The sequence below is a fragment of the Tauraco erythrolophus genome, chromosome 5 (assembly GCF_009769465.1).
Source record: "Tauraco erythrolophus isolate bTauEry1 chromosome 5, bTauEry1.pri, whole genome shotgun sequence".
NCBI classification, from domain to species: domain Eukaryota; kingdom Metazoa; phylum Chordata; class Aves; order Musophagiformes; family Musophagidae; genus Tauraco; species Tauraco erythrolophus.
The window spans coordinates 54,696,918-54,720,964 of NC_141469.1; the positions used below are offsets into that span (position 1 = coordinate 54,696,918).

A 24,047-nucleotide genomic window follows, 5' to 3' on the forward strand; every position below is an offset into this window, starting at 1 on the left:
TTCATGACGGAGATGGGTCAAGCTCTCCACTGAAACAGTTTGTAACTCTTAGCTAGAGGTCAGGTAGGATCACTTAAGCAGAGGTTTATATCTCAAGTGGATGGACGCCTATTAAAGTCTTTTATTTTAACAATGTTATGTTGATGACCACATTTATGACAGTACTTGCTGTTTCATATGGGTTTACATCCAACCTCTGCCATTTTCTCCTCTGCCACAAGCCTATTTCAGTATGTTTTTTGTGTTCTACCATACCATAATGATATGTATGTCTTTGAGGAGAGACATAGGTCAAGATTTTAGTTTGAACAGAAACTTCAGGGTTTTTTTCAGAGAGAAGTAGTTAAACAGAATAAAAGGATAAAAGCAGGCAGAAGAACAGCCAGGAATGATACTTAAAGGAGGCTAGGAAGACCAAGGTTTGACAAAGAATGCCATCCCGTGTTCAGAATGGTGGACAGACCATGGAGAGTGAGATACAGGCAATCGTCCTGGCTTAATTCAAAGTCTCTGTCTAAGGTCTCTTTCAGAATTGATTTAGAGATAGTCTAAAAGATTGGGTCTTTTGATTTGTAGCTAAAATGAGGGAAAAGCAGAACAAATATCATAAGGAAAGAAGAAAAAAACAAGCTCTTTTAACAGCAGTTTCAGAGAACCTTTTACAGAAGATATCCTGAAATCTGGTCAACATGCAGAGGATTTTTTTAAAAGCTGGACAAACTCTGCAATACTTGGTACATAGGAGTATCAGCTGAAGAAAATTTGGTGTCTAAATCTGGATATATTTTAAAGCACAGAGTTTAAGTTATATCATAACATGTATTTATGTATTCATTCAATGTATTTGTGTGAGCACACATGCTCAAATATATATAGAATCATAGAATCATAGAATGGTTAGGGCTGGAAGGGACCTTCAAAGGTCATCTAGTTCCAACCCCCCTGCAAGGAACAGGGATATCTCCAACTAGATCAGGTTGCTCAGGGCCTCGTCCAACCTGGCCTTGAACGTCTCCAGGGATGGAGCATATAATAATGGTTTGCAGATTTTCAGTAGTAAACATATTCCAATATTCATACAAACCTAGACTAATTCTCAGTGTTAACTTTATATCATAATAATCCTGGAATTTAAAAGATTGCCTTAAGCAATGGAACAATATTTTTGTCTGCTTTTTGGGTGAGAATTACTATCCGTTGCAGTGGCAAAGAGGAAAGACATCTTGGATTCCTCAGGAGACTCCAATTCTTTATTGACTTTCAGTAAAAATCTCTGCTTTTTAAAATGAGTGCAGTATCTATTCTTAAATGAAGTCAACATATGTAGCTGCAAGGTTTATTTATTCAGTTATCATCACTACTGATAATTCTTATGGTGCATATTGTTCTCTTTTTTAGGGTATCACATTTGATGAGTTTAGATCATTTTTCCAATTCTTGAACAACCTAGAAGACTTTACGATTGCAATGCAAATGTATAATTTTGCAAGTCGTTCCATAGGTCAAGGTAAGTCTTTACATATTTATGGAATTCAGTTGATAAAGACACAGAACTGTTGACAAAAGTACAAAAATGTTTTGTAATTCCTAGTTTGTAGTTTTAATGTCTCGGGTAAAAGGCTAAAAAGGCTAGGACTCCAGCTTTGAGAGGAGAAGGCTCGGTCGTATCATAAGAGATACAATAAAGCTTTGCAAAGTCATACAAGTGGTGGATAAGCTGAATGCGGAATAATTTGTCACCAAATCCTAGAATACAAGAGTTAAAAGACACTTGATGACACCAGTAAGAGATCAGTTTAAAGTAAACAAAAGCATTTCTTTACACAGTGGGCATCTGGAATCTGGCCTTCTACAAAGGTTGTAGAAGGAAACAGTGTAAGAAGGCCCAAAAAGGGATTAGACAGATTTTTGAACAAATCACTAAGTGGGTGCTGAAAGAATTAGGCCGGTATGTACTCACTAAAATCCTTAATACGGCAGTTGAGATGCTTAGGAAGTGCAGGGTAAAGAATATGTGAAGTGGTCAGACTTGTGTGCTCTCCTCAAGTAGCATCTTCAGGGGTCTGACACAGTAACACCTGCATAGTCCTACCTCATCTGGCCTTACCAAAGGAGTATACTGTTCTCTCTGTGCTTTATTTCTTAGGTTCTGTTTCGTGTCAATTAAGTAGATGCCATCAGTATATATGTAACATAGGTTTAATTATAGAATGATTTTCTAATTTTATTGTTACACATAGTATAGTATATAAAATGTTATCTTTTATGTAAAATAATTGATACTAATTAAACAGTATCATTCTTTATCAGTTGAGAACTACTTGTTTTAGAACTGTGAAATGTAATCCTGATATTCAGTTTTATTTTTTGAGTGTTTAAATGTGAAAACTCAAGTTAAAAGTTTACTTGTATTTCATAATATGTTGTCCATGAAGTAGGGTTAAATTCATGTATTCTGTTTTTTCTTCTGATGTTCTCTTTATGCAGATGAATTCAAACGTGCTGTGTATGTAGCCACAGGTGTGAAACTTTCACCGCATTTGGTGAACACAGTGTTCAAGATTTTTGATGTCGACAGAGATGACCAGTTGAGTTATAAAGAATTTATCGGCATTATGAAAGACAGACTCAATCGAGGGTTTAGGGTAAGAATTCTAATTTTTATAGCTATCTTAGTTGACTTTACTACTTACCACTACTTACTTTAGCACCTGTAGCACCAGTAGGTTGTAAACTGACAGTGAGTATGTTTAAAGACATGTATTTTATAGAAATCCTGAAGCAGTTTGTTAGATAAATTCTTCTTATATTCTTGGGGTTTTTATTAGAAGGTAATACATAGAGGACATAACATACCTTTATAGTACACAAACCGAATTGGAGAAATCCTCTGCATACTGCCATTTCTTCTGTATCGTGTGATTGATAAATTGGCATTAAGAATTTTAACAAGGGTAGCTGTTAAGTGAAGTGAAGTGGTGCTGAACAATGCTATATTCTAGTTCAAAGTTGCTTTTGATAATTTAACCCTGCATCTAATATCTTAAATTACGAGAAGCTAGAGGGCAGGAAATTACTTGCAGAAAATTTTCACAGCGAACAAGCTTGTAAATCATGCTTTGCCTTTTAGGTGAATGTATAGGCCTTGCTGCCCTCTTCAGGTTCTGTGTGGTACAGGAGAATTTTATAGTAGAAGAAAAATTTTTTTTCCAAGTATGATCAATAAAAGTCACCATTTTCTTCATAGGTCAGGTGTTAACATTTTTAACTCAATGTAAAATTATGTTCTTACTGACCACGTACTCCCTTAGACATAAATTTTAAACTTTATTATGGTTCCTAAATTCGCATTTCGGTATGTATTATAATTTTAGTCGGTTTTAGTTAGCTTCCTAAATGCCATTTTAGAACTTTCTGTGAGTGGTGTTGAGTCTAATAGTTTACTTGTTAATTTTGTAATACTATGATTGAATGCGTTCAAACCACTACCTTTGTAACAAACTTATTTCCTTGTTGGTCCTCAATTCCTTTTATTATGGTGTGGGAATGATGATTGTTTCATAACTGTTTCAAGATGTTCAGCTATATGTTTTAATTGTTTACTAATTGTAAGTGTGCGGTGTATGTTAATTTTACCAGAAAACAGTCTGCTTACTAAGTAATTCTTGTAAATGTATTACATGTCTCTATTTCACAAAATGCATGACAGAAATCACATATAATCTTTAAGAATCTGTATCGTCCAGCACTATTCAGTCTTATGCATGTATCTTTCTTTTGCCTAGGCCACTATAAAATATTCCAGTGGACTGTAAAAGAACTATAAAGAATAGCCAAGGATGTTCAGAAGAATAGCACCATCATTCATAAATGATACGTCTAATTTTAATCAGATATGCAGTATCGCCTGGGTTGCATAGCAGATAATCATGATTTGGTCCAATAATTCAGTTATATTCAGACATGCCTACATGCAGACTTGTTAAATTATTCAGAAAAATGCATTCTCTTCACTAATCATTAGTATCCCAAGACAATTACAGTACCAAACTTGGGAATTAAAATTTCCAGTAAGTTTTCATGTCCCACAAACCAGATTTTTCCAAGAGTGGGTAGTAGTAAAAATCTGTAAATATTTGCAGAGTTAATAAATACCCCCCACCCACCCACCCCAATCGTGGTTTAAAATGAAAAGAAGAAAACACATAAGAATGTTTTGCTCAGAACAAATTGGCGAAAAGTGTCATTAATTGTTTCCTATTGTTTGTACATTAGAAGTTACACGGTATTTAGTGTGGCCAGAACAAGTAAAAATTTACCCTCTTGCTCCTACAATGTGGAGGGCTCAAATGTTGTCTTGTGCTAAATCAAAACTAACAAATCTCTAACCGTTTCTTTGTTAATAACTATGTTTTGAATCCATATTAAGATTTAGTCCAGTCTATTATACAGATAAAAAAACATTATAGCTTCTGTGTATGTAGTGTTTTGTAGCAACATGGAAGTTTTTGCCGTAAGAGATTTGAGCCTGTTTTATAAAGTGTAAATGCCTCATTTTAATATTAATTCGCCTGACCAAATCAGTATAGTCTCTGATTATCACTCTAAAAACATCTAAAAATAACAGTTTAAAATAGGCCTGTTATTTGAAGTACGATTTTACAATTAACATCTTGTACTTAGTAATTCAGCTTTTTTAAAAGTTATTTTACTAACCTGTTTGCCCAGAAGAATCTCGAGGGCATCACTGCACTTGGTACTAGGACCATGTATTTTAGAAAAGAGCATTTTGTAGTTACGTTGTCTGATTAAAGCAAACATATTTAAGAGCAAAGAGTTACACAAGTCCAATAAAACTGGAGTTCTGAAAGGTCAGTCAGTATCTACCAGCTTTGTCCTATTTAAAAGCTTAACTTAGCAACTTGAGGAAGGTTGGGTACTACCCCTTATAGGAACATAACAAATACTCAATTTAACATATATTTTAGATATTTTTTTGAAAAGTAAATGTCTTAAAGAGCTTATCAAATTAAATTTCTCTCTTTCTGGAACATAGTATTACAACCTGAAACCTTTTTTGGTTTTAGTAGTTTGAAACAAACTAGCATATTAAGCCGCCATCAAGTGGTCAGTCAGAGTATTGCCATTAAACTTATTACGATGTTCAGACATTAATAGCTTTATTTTTGCTTGCTGTTTGGTTTAAAGTAGTTATTTCCTTTCTTTCTTTTTTTTTTAATTGAAAAATATATAAGAAGATTCCCTTTCCTTTATAAATTCCATTTTTAAACTGAAAGATTTGGAACTTAATGACTAAATTATAAACATTTTACCTAGCACATACTATACTGTATCTTCTAGCTATTCGTCACTTAAAGACATTTTTTTGTATTTTCATGATGCCGTTGTCTTACGCTTACCTCTGGCTGCCTTCACGTGTTGTCTGCATCTGCGCTCTTCTCCATCTTCTGCTCCACAGGGCTACAAACCTATACAGAGGTATACTACTTTCAAATCCTGCGTGAGGAAGGAACTCTATAGCAGATAAATGACGGTATGTGTTAGCCACCCAGTCTGAGTGTGCTGGCATGCTTGCAGGAATGGCTGAGTGTTAAACTGTCGCTGCTTTGTTTCCCGTTCCAAAATTCAGGAACAGGTTATCTGACTGTAAGCAATGTAGTAGCTCAAAGCGTCACGTTGTGTTTCTGACTGAAGCAATAGGATTTTATTCTGGAGTTGGCAATGATTGACTCGCACTGTCACTGTTTTGTAAGTCAGCTGTGATTTTGTACGGTGTTGGAAATAAGGAAAAGTATTCTTTCATAGTTTCTGTTGCTGTTTTCTGTCTGTCCTGTGACACTTTTGAAGTAATTCCGCAGGTACCTATAGCTAGTAATTATTTACCAGTGCAGATTGTAGAGGCAGATTTTTTTCTTCCTGAGAGACTGTTAGTAACTTGATTCTACTTTGATTTATACAGTTACACTTTTGCAAACAGTAATGTGGTTTTGGCTTGATTAATGCTATACCAGAAATTTTCAAAAATCGAACCTGTGCCCACACATGACCACTATGGCTGTTTCTGAGTATCCGCTACATGAATATTCATTCTTACAATTAGATTGTATTGTGGATTTCAGTGTAAAAACTGAGGCGTGCATATTCTGTGGCCATATTGTGAAACTGTTTGTCACACAATGGACACAGCAGAAATGCATTAGTGGACTTTTCTCTTCTTACATAAAGCAAGACCTTGCTCCTCAGCAATTTAAGGTTTTGGTCCAGCCCTTTTTTCATGTCTATATTTCCAGACTTTGCAGTAGTTGCTGCAGAGGCTGTTAACAGCTAAGGTATGTCCCAGATGTATTATTTTGCAGCGGGGAGGAACAAAGAGGTGTATGCCATGACAAACAGCCCTGTAGCCGGTGGTCTGGTATGGGTGGACACCATGGAGTAGCCAGCATACCTCATGCTCCTGGGCCAGAATTAATGCTCCTGTTTTTAATTCTGAGGGACAATATTAAGCTGTGTTTTCTTGACAAGTAACATCCTCAGATGCCTCCATACATCAACATATTGCTATCTGGCCTTCTGGGTCCTCCCTGTTTCTATCACAGACCTCTCTGAGCACTTGTATGCCGGTGAGCGTGCTGGGGCGCTGGTTTAAATCTTCCTTCCCTAACTGTGAAACAGCACAGCAGGATAGGAATGTAGGTATGCTAAGCAGAAGTTTCTTGTACCTTGTTTATTTGAGGTGATGGTTGGCTTCTAGCACAGTCGAAAATGTTAAGTCTCTAAGGATGAGAGGTGGGTCCGTTTACTCAGACTGGGAGCCCACCAGCTGCACTGATGTTTTTCTTTTGTAGACTTCTGTGCAAGATCAGTAAGGTAGAGGGAATATATGTAAACTGTTGATCTATTCCTGTGGCACAGCATGTCATGTATCCTAAATTATGTTCTTCGGGATTCTTCATACCGTTTTTTTTTTCAGTGAAGCATCACATCTTTTGAACAGTCTCGTTCTTTGACATTCAGCAGTAAAGATAGCTTGGGGCACGTCCAGGCTTACGCAGCTGATTTGTCCTCCTAGGAAGGAGATGAGAGTTCTGTTTGATCTGCATATACTCTTCTCTTCTAAAATTTAGCATCCATAGATTATTTCTTTTTTATTTTAACTATTAATATTTTTTTAATTATACTTCCTCTTTATGAGTATAACCCACATACTGAAGCATTGTATTATTATGTGAAGAACAGAAAAGGAAATTTGATCTTAACAAAGCATCTGGTTTCTCTACCTGATTAAGGGGAAGTGTAAACGACTAATTAAATAGTTAACATTTCAGTAATCCCAACTCACCAGTCACATAAGAAGAAATTCATGGCTTTAGACTAATTTTATGTAATTTAATCTCTTTGAAACTTTTGGCTCTTCCTTTCTTCCTTTCCCATGTCTTTTATAAATCATTCTATTAGGAGTACTTACTTTGTCTTTTTGTCCCCACTAATTCTGCCACAGCTTATATTATAGTTGCATATCAAGTATGGCATAAACTTTCCAAGATAGGGAACAGCTTTTACAGGAAAACTGGCAAAATGTTACACAGTCACGATGCTTTCCTGATAATTTCAGTGAAGAGTATGTGACCAACTGGCTCAAAATGCAGTTTGACAGAAAAGAATTCAATGTCAAATAATTGAGGCAAATAAAATTAGCTTGGTGACAAAAAGAAAGACTGTGGTAAAAGCGTCAAGTTTATATACCTGGACACCTTGACAGACATCTGAACTCAGGCAATAAATTAAATCTGTTGAGATGAAGTAAAGTGAGTAAAAAAATACAGTGGAGATTACACAGGGAGATTTTTGTTCACTCTGTATAGTCATTCTCAATAAAAAAATTTAACGTCGAGTGATAGTATGTCTCCACAACGCACTGGGAGACAGTACAGAGAAACCAGGTTAGTTCTCGGTGCACTGACCTGGCTACAGGCAGCCCCACTGACATAGTGCAGAGGTGACCTAGTGAAACTGAACAATTTCAATTGGGTAATTAAATTTCAGTCTAATATACAAAGAAACACATAGATGTATGTGAAATGTATGTCCTAAACTTAGGTGCAATACAGTAACTCTTAATTTTACTTGGTTCCAAATATAAATGTACAGATCATTGTCTGTGCTTTGATATACTTTCTGTGGCAAACATAGAACTCTGATAAAAAAGATTAAGATACTTGGCATAAGTACCACAAATTATACCGTACTTTGAATCTGCACCTTGAAAAGGGATAAACAGCACATTATGCTGTACATTATGTCTCTCTAAATTGCACTAATGCAATTTACTTCACAGCGTAAAAAACGTTATACCCTTATAATAAATAATGAAAATCTCTCCTTGGGGAACAACTGTACAAGCTCTGTGTGGTCCAAACAGCTGGCAGTGTTCTGGGAGAGCTTGTCTTTCTGCATTGCTCTCCCTGCAGGGCACACAGCCTGACTTGGCATCGGCAGGTACTCCTTCGCGTATACTGTAGGGAGGGCAGAAAAGATATGTCAGTACAGAACTGCCAAACAGAGCTGAGAGGAGAGCTCTTCTTCGAATGCGTTGTGGAAGGGTTATCTAGGAAATTTCTAACAAAACCTTTTCAGAGTTAATTTCTGAAGATGGATGCTAGAGGCCAAATGCAGGAAGGATTCAAGTCCATCAGAAAGTACTGTTGGCTAAACTATTTGTGTGGCTCAGAACCTGTAATAAATACTTGAACTATAATTCCAATTTTTTTCACTTCTGAAGTATTGAAAATAAATATTATATGTCACAATTGTAAATCTAGAAAGTAAGTTGTAAGTCACAGTAATTTCTTGAAAATCTTAAGATTTTTGCATTAGAAGAAGTTGTACAGATGTTCTGCATTTTGTGGGGCTTCTAAATTTCTGATTAAAAGATTTAGGAAGTAATAGTCTTGAGACTGATTGGGTTGTAGAAGGAAATGTCATTTTGAGAAAGACATGAAAGACTTAAGCATGGATTCAGAACCTCATTGCTAGTCATGTTTCAACAATAAATTGCAGTCAAGCAACATTAAGATGTGTCATGTAGTTAATACTTTGAAAGCTTTTAATTTCCATTCTTGCCTAATATACAGCAATTGAATATATCTATCATAAGAGATAACTTAAAAAAAAAAACAAAAACAAACCTGAAGAGGCTGTTGCTTACTAGTTGAAGAGACTGTTGCTTACCTCTGCTCTAAAGCAAATAAAGTGGAAAATGTATGATAGGCACGCCTTACTGACTCCTCTTACAAAAGTAACTGGAAATTACAGAACCCAGATCCTAACTTTTGATCCTAAAATTGAACAGAACCTTATAACATACCTGGGTACAGTGGGAGGAAAATGTTCCAGTGAAATGTGAAAGCATTGCAGAGTATGTGGACAAAATGTTCTTTCTATGGATTTGGTACACTGAGGGTAGATACAGCAACAATGCCTACATTAGAAATAAGTAGATGAACAGTTAATGTACTTCAGTTTATTTTACTGATTTTCTTGAACATTTCTCTGAACCTGTTTCATAAAATAAAAAATAAATGCATATCTCAAAGCACTGGTTAATCAACTGAATGTGCTTTTCTTAAATAATGCAATGCATTTTGCAAGTAATGCTTTTTTTTCGTGAGATTGACCATAAATCTCAACTAAATTATGCATTCATGTAAGTATCATTTCTAGTATTTCATTTAAAGTCTGGATTATGTACTGCTGTGGATCAGATTGTTTCCTGAATATTTACATCTTCTGCATAATGTTATATGCTTTTTAATTAAACAAGATGAGTAACAAGAATAAATAAAATGTAGGCTTCACTGTCTAGTGGTTGGTTTTAATATTCTGCAGTTGCAATATTTTTAACTTTTTCAGTCAGTTCAACAAAATAAGCTATCAGACAATCTCCTACCTTGGCACTGTAACCATTTACCTCCAGATACTGGACTTAAATTTCTAAGGTGGATTACAATTTAAAATTACTTGTAAATGCTTCTAACTTACCTACAATTACAATTCCTGTTCCTTACTTAGCCTCTTTCCCCAGTTGATGTAATACTTAGCCCCTTTCCATCTTTCTGTACTTACTCTCAAAATACGCTTGTGAGGTTGAGACTAGCTGAAGAAATAATGAGATCCGGTGATAACTGCAGACAGCGTAGATTCTAGTGAATCTCTCAGGCCAGCCTTTGGACAATATTCCTCTCGACTCAGTGGACACTTATTAAAATGAACTACAGTGCAGTTTAGGGTTAAAGTAACCTAGTATAAAGCAGCTTTCATATCATCCGCCTATTTTGTATTTAGCTTTTGCCAATGCTTCAGTTTCATGAACATTAGTAATTTTCTGTGCTTCTCATATGGTGTTGGAGGTAAATTTTTTAGTACAGTGTCAACACGGAGAAACAAGAAACGAAACTAGAGAGAGAGCAGGACACACCTGAATAAAGAGGAAATCCTTTCTTACAGCTTTTAATATACATAGGCTGTTTGTTGAATGCTAACTGTGTGCTGTGAGGTGAGGATGCATTTTGAATAGTTAACCTGTGTGTGGATTTATAACCCTCATTTTACAGAAGTACTTCTGAGCCACAGAAGTATTTGATCTTTCATGATTTTAATATTAAAGCATATATCTAGTGTGTATACATCGGAGTAAAATTTAATGTAGTATTAAGGAATTTAGTGAACGATGTCTTTCCAATTGTATGTTTTACTTTTCACAGGAGACTCCAAGGTATGGTTGGAAGGAATATTACTCTTGTGTGATGACTGTAACCAGTGAACATCTCAGAGATCTGTGGAAGCAATTTCGGAGACGAGATATGCTGAGGTGAAGGAAGTAAGATTATCTACTCTGGCTAGAACTCTGTTTATTCCTATGAATTCTTAATGAAGAACAAACTAACCCAAGTGAATCATGAATCTTCCAGCTGCAGTAGAAAACACAGGACTTCTTTTTCACTTAATGAAGTGATCATCAACTCTTACAACCGCTTTGAAGTATGTATTTTATTTAAATGACAAACTATCACCTGATTGTCAGAAGTCTTTTTTTTAAGAATACATTTTAATATTATTTTTTATTATTTTGATATATGTTTGTCATTTAAAAGAAAATAAACATAAGTTTTACCCTTGGGTAGGCAAACGTTTTGACAATGAAGAGAAACTGTCCGACATGAGCTTAGACTGTGAATTTGCTTTCAGAAAAGTACTATTAAAAGTTTGTGCTAAATTGAGAATGAGAATACGCTAAGTAGTATAACAATTATATACGAGTTGAATGTACATATTAAATTCTGAGAAGCTAACAAAGCTGTTACTTTAAAAAGAGTAAAGCTGTTACGGTTATAATGTGAATGATAGGTATTTGCCTAGGAAAGGTACTGTATGGACTGTAATGTTCAGATTCTCCAAGTCTTACTATCATATTTATTAATTTATCCTTTAAAAAAAAAAAGTACAGATTTTAAGATGTCATATGAGCAGTATGTTGAAGAAAAGTCAAAATATTCAAATTCACATAATTCAAGTAATATACACTTTGTAATATTTATTATAAATTTAATTGCCATATGTATAAATTCACTGGTATATTTCTGGTAGTGTAAACTTCATGTGTTTCTTGTGAATAGTGCACTTTTATATGAAGTAAGATGTGGCACTGAGTAGAAATTATAGTTGTTTAATTGGCTACTCTGGAATGCAGTACCTGAAAAAGAGATAAATAACTTGTGTTTGTGTCAAACAAAAAAGCAAAACAAAACACGAATGCATGCAGCAATATAGAGCAACACTCACTAAGTAATATTATTTGAATATTACACATAAAATATTAGACATAATTTAGACCTTACAAAGGTTATGGAGACTACAAGACAATCAGTAGCCACTATGCCCTTTCATGCCCTGTAGGTTTAGATGTTACTAAAACAGTGGTAACGACACTGTTACCTTTGTTTTTCATATTATCTAAATTTTTTCTTTGCTATTCAGCAGCAGCGTTTTTCCTTACTCCCTTTCAAGATGATTGTTAGGCAGTGTGAATTAAACCCAAACAATCAGGAACACATATTTCTTATATCCTTTTTGAAAAGATTCACTGGACATTACATAAGTCTGTATCCGTTTAGGAACAATCCGTGCCTTGAAATAGTTCTAGCTGAATACACACACACTAAAACTAATGTCAATAAATTGTTATCAGGAAGGCAAATATTTGGTGGAGTCTGACACTTAAGATACAACCAAAATAATGGCTTTAAATCTTTTATTACTTCAAACACCTGTAAGCAAACTTCTCAAAATTGTATTTAGTCCACATGTTGCTCAAATACCATCTTACATCACATGTGAATAGAAAAGATGTATAGCATCTGTGTAAGTACACCTACGTTTAGAAACATTTAATTTATAATAAGATTTATCTCTGCTAAAAAATCGAAACAAAATGAAAAGGAAGATGTTTTTTAAGAAATTCCACTCTGGGAATCTTAGGAAAAAAATGTGCTAGGTGGGGCTTTTATCTGAGTAAAAGGCAGTTCAGAAAGCTTTTGAAGGATACTACTTTAGTTAATATTTCATGTTAAACACATTATTTCCACCTTGGCGTCCTTAAACTACCAACAACAAGAAAAATCCAATAAATTGAGATAAAGGCACAACAAAACACGGATAAGCTGCAATTCCTGTGTGATCATTTGGGGAATTAATTGTATTCAGTGTATCATCGTGGTACACAGAACTGTCTCGCTGCTTCTTGTCAGCATATGCAAAACCCAATTTGCTAATGCAGTGATGAAGGACAGAAAATGGGAAGAAAGGATAGGGAGTTGTTAAAGGGGTTGCCCTCCTTCCTCTTCATTGACTACTGCCACACAAAATGATCCTCCCCTTGGAGGAAGCGGCAGCACCATCATCATTTTTCTCCTCCACTGCCTAGGCAATAGTGCACTTTGCTTTTATGGCTGGCTTGAGACAATTTTATCATTTTTCTATACATTTCCTAACTGTAGTCACCTAATATAAAATAGAATGTGAAAGTGTTGGATTAGTTTTTAAGAGTTTTCCCCCCTCATATTTAATAATAAGTTATTTAATATAAATATGAATATATGCATATAATATTCTTGTTTATTTCAAAATAAATGCACTTGAAACTAATATTCTTTGCAGTGTATGTCATTCAAATTCTTTTGTCATAAAAAAATATCTTTTTGTGTGTAACATGAATGTACAAGTGTTTTGAACTGGAACATCTCATCATTCAGTCTTTTCTTCAGATAGCTTTGCTTTTCTGCCACAGAATTCTGTATAAAAGAGCTGGAAGTGCAAGGACAGACAGGTGAAAACAAGGAAGGATAATGGGACATGCCATCTGCTGTAGAGGCACCCCTTGGATAGGCAGCAGTCACTGTGCTTAATAAAACCTTTCTCAAAATCCATCAAATTCCTGGCAGCAGAGAAAATTCGTATGCTGCAACTAAATTATGTGATTGTTGCATAAATGAAGGCTTTTTGTAAAACCATCTCTTGTACTCTTCTCTAAGTTAAGAAAACTAATAATATAAGAAGATAATCAGTGGACGCTTATTAGGAACTGCCCACTGATGTCCAGACCAGCTGTAAATTCTGATAAAATGGTAGCTATAAATCCTGTAGCTTTGGGTAGCTTTGTGATACTGTGTTCTGTCCCAGCTCTGATGAATTCCTAGTTCCCAGCAGAATATCCTGTACTGTGAGCTGTTCTCTGCTAATCTGATGTTTAAAATCACACTGTTTCCAAAATGGCAGTTTCCATCCTTGCACATTTTGACAGTAAGTTGATACAAACAAGTGCATGTGCTGTGTGCCATAAAAGAAAGTTATCAGCCTGAAGAAAAAGAAATACTACGGTGACTTGCAGCATATTGTTGGTCATACTGCCTGGTTTTCTACAGTTATTTGATCTCCTCAATTCCACCTAAATATCAGGATAAGGATGCTTTGAAACAAAACAAGGAAAAAAAATGGTAGAAGAATTTTTCACTTTGCTTTGATTCAACATTGCGTAATATTCTTTATGTAACGATGTGTCTTGCTCTCTTGTCCAACGGAGGACACTTTCAAGACAGTTTCTAGCAAAAGAACTCCTGACTAATTCTTGCAGAAGGAAAAGAATCAGACCAAAACCTCACTATTCAAAAAATGAATCTCAAACAAAATGAATTTGTAGCAATACCAAGTCTGAGCTCCCCTTAAAATCAAACCAAAACTAATTATGAATATTTTCTAATATATGTGAAGTCTGAATGTACAGTATTTTTCCCTACATCTGAAAATCCATGAAAGCATTTGGCACCCTGAACCTGTCAGCAGATGGTGCCCTTGGATGTATTATGTTCTTTTGTTACACACACAAATACATGTGGGTGTGCTTTAATCTTGAATGGGTAATGTTAATTTTTACCACTAGTTTGACTTACAAATTCCTCCCACAGAGGAACGTTCTTATTAGCTAGGAGTGTTCCATAAAAATCTTAGCACCCACTTGAAAATCTTAATATAAAATACCTAATTTTATATATATAAAGACGCACAGAAACATCAACATACTAAAGATATTTAAGTTTTAGTAATATGTTTCTGTTTATTCAGTGTAAGCAAACAAACCGTTACTGCTGTTTTTTTTAAAAAAAAAGTGCAAAGAGCTGAGTTGGTTACCTATCTGTATGTCCACTTTAGCTTAAAAAGAAATTAAACAAAATTAGTATCATTGCACAGGAACTTTTCCAGCCCCTGTTTCATAGCTATCCACCGCGAGTAACTTTTCATTTACACTTTTCTTCTGACAATAGATTTATAACCCTTCTCGTTTTTAAGCCACCATACCCATGAGCTATGCTTTTTTCAGAAGAAGATGTGACGGATGCACTCGACCCCTCCCCACCACTAACCAAACCAGTCGCAGCTCCATACAGGCTCCAATGGAGGCTGAGCCGTAGCCTGACCAAGAACTACCCTCAGAAGCCTGCAAGGAGTGGAGCGACACAGCCAACACCCGACGAGCTGTGGGCATAAGGAGCCTCGTACATACCTCTCCCGGTGCACGCAATTTGACTGGGAGCCAAGCGCTTTATCCCATAAATATGATAGCCTCAGTGACCGCCATTGAGCTCTCCCTATGAGGCAGCACGGCTGCACAGCGATGGTCTCCCCTCAAGCGGGGACGTCGCTCAAGGGTGCTCCTCGGAGCAGCGAGATCCGTTACCAGTGACGGATGGCTGGAAGAGCCCACTTTGAATTGTCCCTGGACGGCAACCGGACTGCACGGCAGGCAACTCACCCCTTTAGCAGGGACACCTCTCACTGTTGAGAGATATTAGTTGTTTAGCTTAAGTAAGCAAGTTTTAAATAGAATAAATCACTTAGAGTTATAAGCGTGGCCAGCAGGATGAGGGAGGTGATTCTGCCCCTCTACTCTGCTCTCATGAGACCCCACCTGCAGTACTGCATCCAGCTCTGGGGCCCCAACATAACAACATGGACCTGTTGGAGCAGGTCCAGAGGAGGGCCACGAAGATGATCCGAGGGCTGGAGCACCTCTCCTACAAAGACAGGCTGAGAGAGCTGGGGCTGTTCAGCCTGGAGAAGAGAAGGCTCCGGGGTGATCTTATTGCAGCCTTCTAGTACCTGAAAGGGGCCTACAGGAAAGCTGGAGAGGGACTTTTTACAAGGGTGTGTAGTGATAGCACAAGGGGCAATGGCTTTACACTGAAAGAGAGTAGATTTCGATTAGATATAAGGAAGAAATTGTTTACAATGAGAGTGGTGAAACACTGACACAGGTTGCCCAGAGAAGTTGTGGATGCCCCATCCCTGGAAGCATTCAAGGCCAGGTTGGATGAGGCTTTGAGCAATCTGATCTAGTGGAAGGTGTCCCTGCCCATGGCAGGGGGTTGGAACTAGATGATCTTTCAGGTCCCTTCCAACTCAAACCATTCTATGGTTCTGTGATACTACTGTGTGATTCAGTATGGTTTGCTTAGCTTTACCTAACTAGCATGAGCAGCTAGGTTTGCTGAAGCCTGAGGCCGCAAGCTGTGAGTTTCCACTCGGATTTACTGTATGTGTACCCACTTAGTCAAAACAGGGCCTCCAGAGCCAGCTTAAATCAGAAGATACAGAGGCTTCGAGGCTGCAACCATCAACAGCATCTGCAGTTAGACAAGGTAACGACCTGTCTGAACACGGCGAAGGAATCCAATGAGGAACAAGCAGACCCTAGACCCAAATACTACTACTTAACTGAACCATTGTGTGAGGGGCAGGTGAATGGTCTGTAAGGGTATAACTACTCGGGGATTTCTCTTATCCAGAGACACCCAGCTCGAGCTGACCCTGCTGCTCTACCAGTCAATTATTAAATTCTTTTTCCTGTAATCTAATAACATCTGAGAGTCTGCTTTGGGAAATCGAGGGCTCCAACTTTGAAGAAAACTAACACCAGCCACCTAGACAGAAGGTAAGTGAATTGGGAATAAGCATGATGAAACTTTGAAATCTTAGCTAAATGACATAGGGAATTAGGTGTGCACATATAATCCTTTAGCTGCACACACATACAATCCCTTAGCCATAAACCGTTGACAAGTCTGGGACTGGGAGTGGATCCAGCCGCACCTAGAGTCCTCTCTGAGGAGTTTAGAAAGCAAGGAGGTCCGTTCTGAACCTCATGACTCAATGGGAGGGTCTTCCTTATCTTTTTGCATCTCCAGTCCCTGCATAAATCATTCCAAATCGATTCTAACCCAATTTTCCCTCTGTATGTTTCCTCCATGTAGTAAGTAATAGAGTGAACCTTGCCATCAAACTGTTGTTACGTCGCCCTTTTATCTAAACCCTCATCCGCAACAGTGGTTTTACTGTTAAGTGGTTTTAGGTGATTTGCCTGAGGTTGTAAGTTCTGGTTTGAAACAATGAAGTCTAACTGGCTCTAACCCTGATTCAGAGGCTACAACCTAGGTTCAAAAGAGTGTAGTGCTATAAAAATAAACGTTCAGGTATTCAAATCTCTGCAATAAAATACTGAACCTTAAATTAGTCACCTAGGCTCTGTAACAACTGCGTGCAGAGAATTGCACAGGATCCAGAAATACCACAACTGTTTAAAACTAGTTAACCAGGCAGTTCTGAGTATAGGGACATTGTAAGATGTTGCTCCTGGGAGCTGTGTGTTCTCCTGCGCTTTCTTTCATGGCCCATAGCACGTGTGTGACAGGGGGTGAGATGGCTCAGTTAGAAATTAACACAGTGGAAAAACCCACACATGTATGTATAGATGTGATTCCATCAAGACGGCTTCCCATTACAAAAGTGCTGGGGACAGCATATGAGAGGGAGTGGAAATATATTGCCTGAAGCAGAGATGAAGAGCAGGATAATGGCAGTCTGGATTCAGAGAGACTTGAGCTGCTGTGGTAGTTGCTACCAAATTATGCTTCTTGCCAGAGATAACATAGCTTGTAAAGGGAGTATGTCCTTGCACTTGGAAACTGCTTGACAAAACTCAGTACAAGGAGCCAGGGACAGGAACCCAGAAGTCCCTGTTTTAGGCAAATGCCCTGAGAGGCTGCCAAAGCATTTACTTTCTCTCATCCCATGAATCTTACATCCTTTTCTGTATCATTTTATAAAGACAGTGGACAAATTGCCAAAACTGGTCTACGCACTGGTAATTAAAACACTTCCATGGGAGAAGTGGAAAGAAATTGTGGCTGTCACTGCATTTTGTGCAGAGACATATTCTCAGGATCCCCAGCAACAAAAAGCATGAACATGAGAAGGTATCTCATCCCTGGACAACCTGGATGTGTGACCAAGGTACTGAGTTGCTCAGCCCTGTCAAGGCAATTCAGGGCATTAGCTGTGTAAAAGTGGGTTTAAATAGCCTGATCTTAAAAAAAAAAAAAAAAAAAAGAGACTGTCAGACTGATGGTTTTATATTTAGATGCCTGCTTTTGGAGTCAACTATTAAACCACATAACTTCTACTCCAAAGGGCAGAACCCACTGGATCAGTGCACACAGCATGAGATGTCACTAGATGTGATAAGGTTTCTTACGTACAGCTCTTTAGAGGCTTTCTACTCAAGGGGGCCGTGATTTTTGCCTAAGTAGATACACATACAGTAGAACTGGTTTAATTTTTTCCCACCTTAAGTGGCAAAAGAGGAAGCAGCGGGGGAATGAAAACTCCAAGATGAATACATCTGGGAAAAAACAATGCAATGAAAAAATTACTGCTGAAAGTGACAGAAGAGTGGGTGGATAATAAGCTGAAATACGACTTTAAACAACTTCCCTGCAGGCAGACTCTGACAAATATGGTACTGTTTCAATCTGGGGGTAGCAATCAAGAAATTCCAGGATGGACTTCATTACTTGAAAAGGAGCTAAATGAGCCTCTCGTGGAGAACAATGCAAATTTCCACATTGTGGAAAAGTAAAAAAAAAAAAAAAATTTTTAAAAATAATCATATGGCAACAGTTAGGTTTGGGTATCCAAACAGTTGCAAATAATAAAGTACCTAGCTGGGATGAGGGGAGAGCAAGAGGATGAATATATCTGGGCCAGCTCTTCAATTCAAATACATCTGACAGCTAGACTGAGACTGGAGAGGCTAATAAGCTGCTTGTTTTCCTGTAGCTGGGAGCCACGAACTCTACACAGATGGTACTTGACTCCAGCTGGGATGCAACATACATTTTCTAAGTGACATTTTATGCCAGAGACATTGTGGAGAGAATTCTTTTTCTGTTTGTGCTGTGGTCCAACACCCAAACATTCTGGAGAGCAGCAAGCAGCACGATCGTCATCATGAAGGTCAGAGAGCATCCCTGTACAGGCACTGGTTTGCCTAATTAGTGACACGTGTCTGTATGTCCATGTCTATGTGTATTCCTGCTTCTAGCTGCTGGTCTGTGTATTGCACTTGTGTGAAGGGAAAAATTCATACTCCCATCCTATTGTCTCTCCTGCTCTTGGTGCTCCACTGCATATGTGGGACACATGGTGAAGAAAAAGTATTCCACCATATCAGATTGTCTACGTAGAGGAGGAGATGTTCGAAGTCGAGAAGCTCTAAGTTCCTAGTCAAGTTCTCTCAAAAATGCTTCTTAAATTAAGAGCATTTTGCTTGCGTGTTTATTTATCATTCACTATATTCTGCATATACTTAGTCTGGGAGTTTTTAATTGACCAAATACAGTGCTTAAAACAATCAGGATGTTATTATGAGATTATGAAATTAATAATGCTTTATAATTTTCCAAAAGTTCTAGCACGATATATCTGTGACACCTTAAAATGATCTAACAATATGAAGTCTTATTTTTCCACACTCAGTTGTTGTAATGGCAGTCTTAAGAGTTCGGTGTAATTTTATAGCTGAAATGTAATGAGCTGGATACACATATGGTATTTCCAGCTACTCATCATAACCTATGAATGGGCAGTAAATGTAAACATCTATGGCCAGCCTTGGATATTAAGGCTGCAGGAGCCTGACTGAATGATGAAGTAATACCTTGACAAACGCTCTCTTACTGCAGTACTGTGGTATTCAAATCACGTATACATTAAGGAGAATACTGTGAATTTACATAATCACTTTTGTCTCTTGTGTGGCTCATTTTACTTCTTTGTTCTTACTGTTTTGAAATTTTATGACCTTTCAAACTGGTACAAAACTGAGCTCTGAAGAGACTATGCTAAAGTATCAAGAACAGATAATTTTTCTCTGCTGTATATTAAACATATTCCCTTGCTTGACATTTCCTTCTATTTTGCCATCATTACTTTATGAGATCGATTATCAGGAATTGTTTATCACATCTTAATAAAATACATTCAAGGTGTCTATGTAGCTTCATTAGCCATGTACAAATGATCTACTACTGTTTGCCTTAGATGGATGACTTGCACAGGAGTAGTTTTTAATTAGGACTGCGTGCTCGGGTACCAAGGTGACTTTCTTCCCAAAGAGGCACTATTTCCACTCTCCGCTTCTGTATCTAAACCCAGCTGGAATCTACCTGTTAGCCCATGTGGAAGGAGAGCGCGCCTGCTTCATTAACATCTTCTGATCAAGGACCTTGTCCAGTAGGATGACAAGGAGAAGGCACGAAGCGAAACATAGGGAGGCACAAACCCAACTGCACCACACTCACAGAGACAACAGCAGGGCACAGCCCTGCTCAGCCAGACTAATGGGTACGGGTATGTGGAGCGGGGGGAGGCCTGTTTCAGCAAGATCAGCTGGATGAGGATCTCGTCAAAATGCAGTGAGCATCAAGCTGGACCGGGCGGCGGAGTCAGGGACCGTGGAGCAGGTAAGAGGGCTGGGATCTGGGCAGGGGTATCAGAGAGCCAGGGAGGCTGTGCTGGTACTCGGGGATCTGCAACTGCACATGTGCTTGTGAACGTAGAGAGTGAAGAGGAGTGTGCTTTCTCTAGTGAACCTCGGTCCTGACAGCTGAAGGGGAGAAGGGGTCTTTGCTGTCAGTACTTGAGTGAGTCCTAAACATAGGTGCTGTCGAAGTTGCCTCTGGTTGCCCAGGAAAGCAGCAGCCACGTCCACCAGCCTGGGACAGACACCCAATCCTCAAGCTGGGCTCCAGCGGCCAGGCAGGAGGATGCCCAGCCTCAGCCCCTCCTTGTAACTCCCCTTCATGCTACTTTGGTCACACAACTTGATACAGAGAATAGTCAGATGTGGTAATGTTAGAAATATATTCCAGAAGAGACATTTTAAAAAAAAAATCCACCAGCAATACCTTGCATGTACCTTGCCTGAGGAGAAAAGCTGAGCGGTACCACTTAACGACAAGAACATTTTGTTTTCATTTGCCAAACACTCAAGCCTCCTCCTCAAACCCCAGCTACCCTCAGCGCAGCTCCTGGCATGAAGGAAAGCCAGTATATCACCTTCTTTTCCTCTATCTTTTCCTTGTGAACATTTCATACAAGCATCAATAAACAGTGCCCCAAGTAACCCCTCTCATCACAGAGAGAGGCTGCCTGAGCACAGTCATTTGGGAACTCTGTCCATGAATACAGGACATGAATCTGTCCTGATGGTTTAGATTATCCCAGGATTTACTTTTGCCATAACGCAATGCTCCTTTGAACATGCTTGCTCTGGAGCTGTTCTGCAGCTACCTAAAATTTCTGCAGGTCATACCACAGAGGGAGGAGGAGGGAGAAAGGCACAGAAGAAAAGGTCTCTCATGACCCATCCGGAGAGGGTCATGCAGGGAATAGAAAAGAATTGTGGGCATGAAGGACAGCTAGACAGCCCACGTCCATGGGTAGAAGCCACGAGTACAGGGCAGGAGAGAGAGATTCTTTACAGCTCTCTGACCAAAGGATGCTCCAAGGTAATTAGGAGTATCAGTCATGGCAGGCTTTTTTGTCCCAGTTAAATTAAAGTGAGGTTTGCCTGTTTGTTTCACTAAATGGGCTAATGTTGAACCAGAATGACCATGATTTTGGAGCTCCAGTTAAGAGTATACTATAATAATTATTATTAATGTAATTATTAGCATGCTAAATAAGAAAATTCTGATTATTGTGAAATCCTAGCAGTGAGAAGAGGGTGGTAATGGCCATAGAAAAGCTGGAAAGCTGGACTACAAAAGCCCATTTCCATGAAGGGGTAATAAAAAGCCTCTGACCAGAAATTGTATGATATAATTTGAGGTCTTTGTAACACATCGTCTTTCTATTTCCACATCTCTGGCAAACTGCCACCTCTCTATATACGTAATTTTGCATAATAACTATTATTTCAAAGAATTAGTTACTATTTTAGAAAGTCTTCTCTATTGTTTACCATGCTACCCTGGCATGTGGTGTTGTTAATAAGCCTCGTATCACATATAGCATTTTAAAATGGTTTATAGAAGAAAACTTTTCATAGTCCCCCAGTATGATGCAAAAACTAATTCACTCTTATGCATACTGTTCCCAGCTGCTGACGCCCCATGGTACAGCCACGTGGAAACACACAACGCAGTAGACGCATGATCCTTTGCACCTGAGAGAGGTCACTGTCAGGTATTTCCAAACAAGTGCGAAAAGCCTTAAATGAATTAAGTTGCCTTCGTGTCTTTTAACTTTTGCCAGTAAAGCATGAGGTATGCCTTCAAGCGGTGGTAATTTTGTTCCTTATACTTTTAAAATCTGTTTTGAATAATGATGGATGTTTTCATTAAACATACTAAAGTCAAATCCTTTAAATGTTTTATTAAAATGTTGGCCTCAGTGATGACTTGCATAATTAATTACAGGTAAAATAAAGCAGGTTTATTGTCTATGTCATGTTGGTTTTGGTCCCTTTGCCCTTGTTTTGTGAAACAGGGTACATAGGAATATCCAATCTAGTTTTTTAGTGCCATTCACTATATCTCTGCTTTTTAATGTATTTAATAATAATAATAATAATAATAATAATAATAATAATAATAATAATAATAATAATAATTCCCTATTATTCCTGCATAATTCTCTATTATGCAGAATCTTTTCTTAAGTTATTATATTCCAGTCTTTCAATGGCATCATATCTGGTTCATTTCTCTTCTATAATGACTATACATTGCAGAGAGGGTTTCACTGAGCCATTCACAATCATATACCAATCTCTTTCTTGAACAGGCAAATATAATTTACTGCCATGGGCTATGTCATATTCCTCTCGATACATCATTCTGTTATCGCTCATTCACCCGGTTCACCGTGGCTAACTGAAATTCCTCACCTAATCTTACAATAATGAGGGACGCATGATTCTGCATTACATAAAAGCACTGCAGCCATATGGGCAACTTCTCTCTCTGTCTCTTCAATAAACACGCTAGCAACTCCATTTCATACTCTGGAACCTGGCAGCACACCTACTATTGTTTTCATCATATTTTCTCTGTTGGTTTTTTTTTTTTCTCTCTTGCAGCCTGTTTCCTAATCAAGGGCAGTTGTATGCTGTCCAGGTTGTGATTACTTAGCTTCATGTGTACTCTCCCATGCGAGACATTATACAAGCCTTTTTTCCAAGTCCAAACACATTTTAATCATCCGGCTCTTTCCCACCTACCACGCCGCCGATGCTCTGACTCTAGCAGATTGCGGAAATACTACGGACCGTGCTTGGCATTTCTAATTCTGGAACGATAACCCAGCAGCAAGTTGGGTGCACATAACACACAATGCAGCCTGGGCTTAGTATGGCATTTCACAAGCGTTTCATTACGATGGCCGTAATGTAAAGCCTTTTCGGGAAAGAGTGAGTCAGCACAACCCTACGCCACCCTCCCTTGGCCAAACACCCACCAAGAGCAGGGCTGGCCACCGTGGCCTCCCTCCCACAGCCTCTTGCTCGCCATGACACAGCAGCCTGCAACACTTCTTCATTGTACCTTACTCTGAAACATTATTTCCAAACGAGGCAACGTTTTTCTTAAGCAAGTGTTTTAAAAGTATTTCCAAGGCTGTTGAGTACCACCACCCCTATGTCAGAGCCAGAGGAAGCTGGGCTGGGCATCGGGAGTTCAGCGGCAGGAGACGCCACGGGACAGCCGGCGTCTCCTGCCCGGGCAGGATGCCCGAGAAACGTAACTCGTTTGGTAATGAGCTGCTCCGCTCCGGGGCCCGGCCCCAAACTTTAAGGCACTGATTCCTGTTATTGCCCACGGGAAGCGGCGGGAACATCCCCTCCCCTCCCCTCCCAGGCCCGAGGCGACCGGAACCCGCCGGCCTCTCTGCGGGCGCCACAGCCTCTCCGCTGGCTCTTCCCCTGCCCCTGTTCTGCTCTGCCCCGCGGGGGGAGCGGCGGGCGGGCGGTGGGAGGAGCGGCCCTGCCGGAGAGCCCTGTCAGCGCGGGAGGGAGGGACCGGGGCGGGCTCCGGCGGGGTGCGCGGCCGGGACCCCGGCCCCCGGAGCGAGCGGCCGGG

The 24,047-nt window shown here is 38.7% G+C and overlaps 1 protein-coding gene across 2 annotated transcripts in view; it reads left to right on the forward strand.

Annotated features, from left to right (window-relative positions):
- MICU3 (mitochondrial calcium uptake 3) overlaps positions 1-10,892 on the forward strand; it is a 54,927-nt gene extending 44,035 nt beyond the window's left edge. The window contains exons 12-14 of one of the 2 annotated variants that reach the window (XM_086611737.1): positions 1,399-1,507; positions 2,488-2,645; positions 10,782-10,892. In XM_086611737.1, coding sequence (XP_086467863.1) covers positions 1,399-1,507; positions 2,488-2,645; positions 10,782-10,892 — 378 coding nt within the window. Of the gene's footprint in view, positions 1-1,398; positions 1,508-2,487; positions 2,646-5,479; positions 5,549-10,781 lie in introns of those variants that run through there. The other variant, XM_086611738.1, reaches the window with a different exon arrangement.
- Positions 10,893-24,047: the final 13,155 nt, after the last annotated feature.